General features: G+C 44.4%; 1 protein-coding gene across 1 annotated transcript in view; it reads left to right on the top strand.

Annotated features, from left to right (window-relative positions):
- Positions 1-8,684, top strand: part of LOC109856755 (histone acetyltransferase KAT7) — a 44,472-nt gene that overhangs the window by 3,482 nt on the left and 32,306 nt on the right. The window contains exon 9 of the mRNA XM_020432381.1: positions 194-380. Coding sequence (XP_020287970.1) covers positions 194-380 — 187 coding nt within the window. The remainder of the gene's footprint in view (positions 1-193; positions 381-8,684) is intronic.

The following is an 8,684-nucleotide window of genomic DNA, read 5'->3' as shown; positions in this document are numbered from 1 at the left end:
TTTTATGAACTTAATGTTACTTTATATATATTCGTAATATATTTTTTGTATTTTTTAGTAGGTATATTTAAATAAGCTGGTATATCTAGTGTTTAATTGTTTCCTTAATTCGTGCAAATTAAAAAATGAACCAATCGCCGATCCACATTTCGAGTCGAAGTAATTGATGCAATCGCGATTACTGTCTTCGCAGAAAAGACAAAATAGGCGTGTGGGAAGTGGACGGCAAACGTTACAAGCAGTACTGCCAGAATCTCTGCTTGTTGGCCAAATTCTTCCTGGATCACAAAACGCTTTATTACGACGTCGAGCCGTTTCTCTTCTACGTTATGACGATAAGCGATTCCGAGGGCTGCCACACTGTCGGATACTTCAGCAAAGTGAGTAATCGTTTCTTATTACCGTTAATTATGTGCGCCCGGTTACCGGCCCAGTGGTCTCGCGGCCTGAGTGCGAGGGCTGCGAGTGGGAGGTCCCACGAGTTCTCGAATCCACACCGTCGGATTTTTCCGGGCCGGGTCTCTTTCAAGTCGAGTTTATCGATTGAAAAGCGAACTGAATCGGGCCTCCGAATAGAGATCGTGGATACAAATGGATCGTGGATATAGAAGTGGAGTGTTGAAAAATATTGTAACCCTGAGGGGAATCAATTAAAATTCCTTTATCCTATTAAAGAATCTTTTCAGGCTCTGAAGTTTCTAAACTAATAAATATATATATTCGGACACATAGGAGCCGTTCGCTAGGTGTTGTGCGGAAATTATACGTGTATATATACATATCCATATATACGTGTTCACATGTAAATTTTTACACGTGAAATTCGAATTGAAATAACAATTCTAAAATTCATATTGGATGCTATACTTGCACATCTCGTATATGAGAAATCCCAAATACCCTCCCTAATTGAAATTAAATTTATATTGCGAAAAAACTCCTCGGCCAGGAGTCGAACCTGGAATCTCCGGCTTTCCGTGCCGTCGTTTCCTTTATCCTTTTTTTTTTTTTTTTTTATGTGCGCCCGGTTTACATTCCGTCCCCGTCAAAATACGCGCTCCCCTCGTAACCCCGATGAGCTTTACATCTCGTCTCGTTCGCTTTGGCGCGACAAGGCGCGTTTGCTAACTGCTAAATATCTATTATTAGACTACGAACTTACGTCCTAAATATTACATGAAAGAACTTCTCTCGATCGATGCGACGTTACGTAACACATCTCTCGCGGTTTACATCGGTCTCTCTTGCTTTCGGTAAAAAGTGTTTAATTCCGCGCTGCAATCTCCGACCGGAGAGATTACTGCAACGGGCAAGACTTGGAATTCCTACAACGCGACTCGTTCGTTACGAGATTCCGAAAGATTCCTGGAAGACCGTTTGTCAATCCTCCGGCTTCGCCAGGCTCGAAGTTCGCCGCGGCTCGCGCCCAAGATTCCCCGGCTCTTTCCTTCGCGCGGCTTAGCCAGCTCGTAATGGCATCCACGTAGCGTGCAGAGATTACGTAGCGAACAAGGGTGCGCCTCGCTGCTGCGAAGAGGGTGTCTCGTATCTCTCTGACCTTTCATCCCTCCGCCGCCGCCGCTCCCCGCCGCCCAACCCGAACGTATGTATATACGCGCGCACGCACACACACGGGAAGACCGAAGAGGGTGGGAACCCCTCACGCACGCCTATTTACCGCGGAACACACAGCATCGCCCGAAGTCGAAATCTTTACCGACGTTCAACGACCTCTGACCCTGGCAAGACGCGCCGCCGATCCGCACACGCACACACACACACCCACAAACCCTCTGTAGCACTCTCTCACCCTCCCAACTCCCTCTTTTCCTCGTCTCCGTCTACAAACGCGACGAAAATTTCCTCCGGACTTGACTTAAACCTTCTCGCCCTCTCTCCCTAATTCTTTTGTCTCTCGCCGAGACGTTTCTTTTGCGAGCTTTGTCTTCTTTTCTCCGCTTTTCTTCGGTCGCCGGGAAGAAAAACGAGAAGAGCGAAAATAAAAGAATCGTTCCGTTCTACAAATTATTTTTACTGCTATCTTGACCGGTAAATCTCGTTTCCCGTCGAAGTTTTGTAGCACTTCTCGTATTTAATTCAATAATAACCGCGCGCCGACTTGTAAAAACATTTTTTAAAACAACCGTTTCTCTTCCATCATTTTGTAACAGCAACTTTTTGTTTTTATTAAACTTCTGAATTTTTTAAACTAATAATATCTGAAAAATAGAGACGTTAAGAGCCGTTCACAGGATGTTGTGCGTGAATGTGCTATATATATATACGTGCGTGTATACACATATAAACGAATTCACGTTTTTTCACGTGTTTTTGAATTGAAATTTCAATTCATAAAATCATACAGAATGCTATACTTGCATCTCATGTATGAAGGACCCCGTATAAGGGTAAACAGTACAGTTATTGGCCTCCCAACAGTAATTGGCCATGTATTAAAGAAGTAATAAATATAAATAAATACTATTATTATATTCTAAATTATAAACATTTTAATATTAATTAAGTTCTTCTGCTCCGAATAAAAGTAATATTATAATATTTAAAAAGCTCAAAAAAACTTATTGTTATACGACAAACATTGGCCAACCGGCCAATCACTGTTTTTAAGGTTACGAAAACCATGTGACAGTCATTGGCCTCTTATTTTGAGTTATAGATACAAATGTAAGTAGGTTTATTAGTTTTTTATGTGTTATAAATAAAATATTCATTACTATATCTTTATAAGTCAAAACAAAAAATTTATTATGTTAACTGTTATGTAAACAGATATTAACAGAACTCATATGGCCAATAACTGTCTATTTTGACTATAGGAAATATTTTATCAAATTTTGAGAATACTTTTTCAGATTTTCTAATAAATTTATTATTTTATTTGCAATTGTTATAATTTGTTTGAGCTAGTAGTACTGAAGATTTACTTCAAGTTATTAAATTTAATTTTATAATTCACTCTATATAGTGCAGTTTTCCTTAAGTGGCCAATCACTGTATCTCTTACCCCTACCCCCTGAACTAATTTTAAAATACGGGTATACGGGGTCCTTCATACATGAGATGTAAGTATAGCATCCTGTATGATTTTATGAATTGAAATTTCAATTCAAAAACACGTGAAAAACGTGAATTCGTTTATATGTGTATACACGCACATATATATATATATATATATATATAGCATATTCACGCACAACATCCTGTGAACGGCTCTTAACGTCTCTATTTTTCAGATATTATTAGTTTAATAAGACTTATAGAGCCTGAGAGTAATCTCAATTTATCACTAATTGTCCTGAATTTTTTTTTTTTTTTGTTGGCACGATCGTGTACGGATTTTATTCCGAAGAGGGATATTCGATGTCTCTTAAAAAATGTTTCTCTTCCGGCGCTCCTACGTGTTACCGTACACAATCGATCCGTAAATAATATTGTCGCGCTCGAGACTTCGGGTTAGCGCGCGAACAAATTGCACGCGAAACAGGCCGGTCTTTATCGTTACCGCCAGGAGGTGTCAAATTGCGTTACGTCTCTCGCGTAAAAGAGGGCGTGTCTCACGCCGTGAAATATTCAGTTAAGTCTCTGTGTGAAGTATAGTCCCCTCTTTCCCTCTCCCTCGCAATTACATCACGACAACGTACTATATATATATAACGCGAATCCCGAACCAGTCCCAAGCAGCGCGACGAGCTGTGTTCCTTACCGAGGAGGTGTGTGTATTTTTAAAAAATTGATTTATTTCAGTTTTTCCACCAACGTTCAATTTTAGCGTCCAAGTGAGTCGCGGATATAAATAACGTAACGACGGAGGTAACATCTTTAACGAGAGATAGATAGATAGAGAGAGAGAGAGAGAGAAAAAAAAAATGTCATTTTCGAAACGGTCGAATTGTGTACGTCAGTTCGCGTCGTAAGGCGCGGGAGGGAAAACCTCGTTATCACATTAATATCCCGGGATCCAGGACAAGCGGTGTAATTCTGGACGCACACACATCACGCGCACACAGGCGCGCGTATCCTTTTACCTGTGAAAATAGACTGACATTGGTTCTCGTTCCGTGTGGTATTAATATCGGCGTATCGTCCCGGCACATCTCTCTTCTGCCTGCCAACCGGGTTTGGGATGGCCGGCAAATTATGTTACACTCTGTATAAAAGGGCGTAACTCGCTTCCTGCATCCGCAGCGGCGGTGGTAGTAGTAGCAGTGGTGGTAGCGGCGGCGGCGGCGGCGGCGGCGGCGGCGCGAAGTCAAAATCTTTATAGACGTTCAATGACCCCGACCCTGGCCAGACGGTCGCAGGGTAACGCTAGTGGTAGCGACGGTCGGGATATATATACATATATATATATATATGTATATATACGAGGGATGAAGGGTGCGAGAAAGAGAGACAGAGACAGAGAGAGAGAGAGAGAAGAGGACGAGGTGGGAACGAGGATGGCCCTGTGCTGCTGGCGTACGTATGTATGCGCTTCGGCACACCAGCTGGAGGGAGCGCAAGGAGGGTAGTCGGGCGGTTGGGTGGTTTAGGTGGTTTGCCGATGGCGGTGGCCATGGAGAGGTGGTGGTGGTGGTGGCGGCGGCGGCTGCTGCTGCAGCAGCAGCAGCAGAAGGGGTTGCCGATGGAGTTGCTGCGGAGGGCGTCGGCAGCACGAGAGGGGAAGGAGGGCGTCGCCTGCCGCATCGGGTCGTCAACCTTTCTGCGGCACTGCGACGTCGTCGGGGTCGTTATTATTTTCTCCTCCTCTTCCTCCTCCTCTTCCTTCTCTCTCTCTCTCTCTCTCATCCTCCTTCTGGCCCCTAACGCGTCTTTGCGCTCGTCGTCACCGTCGCTCCTCCTTGCTTTCTTCCGGTTTACTCTTCCAAGGTGTTGCCCCTTCCCCCCTCCACCCCCCATGCTCTTCTTCTCCTTCTTCTCTTGTTGTTCGTGTCTTTCGGGTTTGTTCTTAACACGCTTTCTCGTCGCTACTACCCTTCGATCCATCTTCGTATCCTTCTTTCTGCGCTTCTCTTCGCGCGACTTCCGAGGACGCGATCTCACCTTCGACCATCGCTCACGCGCGCGCACGTACACCACTTCCTATTCCTCTCTTCCTTTTTCCTCTCTCTCTCTCTCTCTCTCTTTATTTTCAAAGCCTATTTGTCTTCTCGTCGCGGTAATCGCATAACAAGAGACGCGCCATCAATGTCGACGTCGTACGGGGGGGGGGGAGACAGACGTGTGCGATTATCGCCAGAGCCGGGGGGGCCGGACATTTGAGCCGTAACTCTCCTTATGACCTCTCTTCTCTCTCCCCCCTCCCGCCCTCTTCCACGCACATTCCGCAATTACGTCTTCGTCCCGTGCTCCCGTCTTCGCTCCGATCTCTCTAATATGACACCGCGTCGATCGCGGTGGATATTGCGTCGATATTGAATTTCCAAGCGCGCTCGCTTGTCTTTGAACGCGTCCACGATGTTTCCCTCCCTCCCGCCCTCCCGGCCGGTTTTGCCCGCACGGCTTCAATCTCGTCCCTGCTCGCGTTTCCTCTCGCGTCGAATTTCATTCCTCTCTCTCTCTCTCTCTTCTCCCTCTTTCCCTCGTCTCCTCTCCTCCTCTCTTTTCCGTCCTTCTCGCTGTCGTCATCGTCGACGTCGCCGCCGCCGCCGCCGCGTTAAACCGCAAATGTCGACGACGCCTCATCCTGACGTCGCGAGGCTAGCCGCCACCCTGAAAAGCTGGAACTCTTCGAAATCCTCTCCCGGGACGAGAGAATAACGGAGAAAGGGAGAAGATGTCGGTGAGAGAGAATTCCTTCCAGCTTCTCTTTTGCTTCTTCCGGTCCGATCCCTTTTCTCGCCCGATCTTTTCTCGAGAAGCTGGAAATCCCACGGTCGCCGGAGCGACTGTGCTTCCGCGACACCGGAAGTGGATTTACGCGCAACCGCGGTATGGCATCCATCATCTCGCGATCCACTTCCGCGGATTATTACCCGCGTCCCCTTTTTCTTCGCGTAAACGTGTGTGTATACAGCTGATAACACAATGTGGCGCTCGCGCTCAAACTGGATTCGAAGGCGGTATTGTTATTACGACTCGGAAATTTCACCCGCCGGCTTTTCCGCGCGAGAATCTTTTACGAGGTCGTGAAAACGACTCATCCGAGAGAGAGAGAGAGTTCGCCATTCGCGACTCCGGGTCGGGGAATCGTTCGTTGTCGAGCTTAAACGTCGTAAAAGTTTCCTCTCCCCCCTCCCCCGCCCCCGATTCCTCTTCCCGGCTTGACCTTCGACTATTCGGACATTGGCCTTGAACGAACGCGGCCGTTGACCTCGGATAAACTCGGTCGTTGACCTCGCGGCGACGCGGTCGTCGACCTCGAACGTCGCGGCGTTGAATGAACTTGAACAATCGCTCTTGTTCTCCTCCATTTTCGCGAGGAATTCACAGATTAATCCGAGGAAGGCGCGGAGGAAATTTTTACGCGATTGTTATTTTCCACGTGTCCGCGCGTTCGTTCTGCGCACGCGAGGTAGAATTTTGATTAATCTCGGAAGAGAGGCAGCCGAGCAGAAATTAAGAGGGTCGGATTGAGGCGTGAATGTTTACAGCTTCCGCTGTGTTTACTGAGACGTAAAGAGAGAGAGACGAGCGCCACTCTTTTCGTCACATCCTCGTATACCTTTTTTTTTTTCCGTTTCTTCATTCATTTGTTCTCGGGATACTTGCTTTGACTTGTTGCAAATAAGAGACGGGAACATCGAATTATAAATCTTGACCTTAATTTCGGTACACCAAAAAAATTATATTCTCGTAAGTAGAAGATTTTATACTTAAAAATTCTTCTTCAAGATTTTAGATGATATTCTTCNGAAATTAAGAATATATTCTTTATTTAAGAATATTTAAGAATATATTCTTAAATTTAAGAATATATTCTCTTTATTTAAGAATGTATTCTTTATTTAAGAATATATTCTCTTTATTTAAGAATGTATTCTTTATTTAAGAATATAGTCTTTTTCGATAGTGAGATATATATGTTTTTCTATAGAGGCTTTTTTATATTCTAATCAGTATATATTCTTATCAATGTATAATTACTATTTAGAGGATTTTCCTCTTAAAATAAGAAACTCTTATTGGCGCCTATTTTAGTATAAAATATACTTAAAGTAAGTGGGATATCTCTCTCGTCAAAACAAGAATACAATTGTTTCGGTGTAGCGTTGCTTGTAAGAAAAATCTGTGGATTGTGCATTTTATGTTTTTCCAAGCGCGAAAATTGATGCAATCCGCAGCAAAAATATTACTCGCACATCCTCGCGCGTTTGATTTTTTATTAAATAATAATAAGCAAATTCAATCGCGCATTTAATTAATCGAAAAAAACTAATTATCCGAATGTAGGTGAGGAGGCACCAACGCGCGATTGCGGTTTAAATAAGATTCAGACCGTAGTTTAAAAAACCAAACTCCTGTTCTGATGCCCTAAAAAGGAGAACGGTGTCACGTGAAAAACCCCGGACGGAAACCGGTTCTACGAGCGAGTCCCAGATGTCGGGGTCCATTTTCTGTGATCCTGAAATTCTCGCGCCATCTCGCGTTGACCGAGGACGTGGCCGTGCGTCATTTTTTTCATCAGCGGAAAGAAATTTCGGCAAAGGCCAACCTCGCACACACACACACACATTCTCTCTCTCTCTTTCTCTAATCTCTCCGCGTATCGTTGACAAGTATCGAATAGTCTCGTTGCTGTAATCGAGAAGTTTTTTCTCTCACCTTCTAATGTTGCCTTTCTTGTAACGGCTATATCGCGCACGTGGGCGTGTGCCTATTAAAACCTAATACTTGCATCGCAATATTCCATTTCCTGCCTGTTCCATCTCTCTCTCTCTCTCTCTCTCTCTTTTTCTCTTCGTTTTTATTGCACAAAACGAACGTTAACGTCACGCGTCGGTGTAGGCTCCATATTTCTTGCCAGTGAAAACCAATGAGAAAATTTGCGATAATAAAAGAATTCATACATTACGTCATACAATACTTTTCCCGATGAAAAATGATTTACATCGGGAAAAAAGGCGCCAGCGGGAAAAAAAAAGAATTGCAATTCTTAGAAACACAGTCGAGAGACATAAATAATGAGCTTTTGAACCAACTGTAATTTATCAATAATATAATTGATATTGATGTGCGGCGTATTTTTATGTAAATCACCTTATACGAGGACGCGTGGTATGCAAATATTTTCTCACACGTTTGTTGAAAATTTGTCGACGCGTCTCGAGATGTTTGATCAAAAGAAGCTAACGAGCCGCAGTTTGAGCTTCGGCTCGAGTTCCAGTGGAACTTGACCAAACCGTTCTGGGCGTTCGACTCGGTCTCAGGAAGAGAGTATACGAGAGTACACGACAACCTCGAGTAAACGAGACGAAACGTATCCCCTTACGCAAGGTATTTTATACAACAACCGAATAAAGAAAACAAAAATTAACAGCGAAATGATCGATGACGCGCATGAACGCAACACCGAAAAAATTGTATTCTTGTTTTGAGGATATCAAGAGGCACGGTAGTGCCTCGCGCCAAGTTCACGCGCAACGAAGTGGCGCTCGGACTGCGCGAGCACACTGTGCCTCTTATACGCGAGATTCATGCATTTTAGGAGTGGGGAGATATTT

The sequence above is a fragment of the Pseudomyrmex gracilis genome, unplaced genomic scaffold (genome assembly GCF_002006095.1).
Source record: "Pseudomyrmex gracilis isolate BER0280 unplaced genomic scaffold, ASM200609v1 scaffold_133, whole genome shotgun sequence".
Taxonomy (NCBI): Eukaryota; Metazoa; Arthropoda; class Insecta; order Hymenoptera; family Formicidae; genus Pseudomyrmex; species Pseudomyrmex gracilis.
Note: the sequence above shows the minus strand (reverse complement) of the source record. Positions and strands in the feature narration are given on the sequence as shown.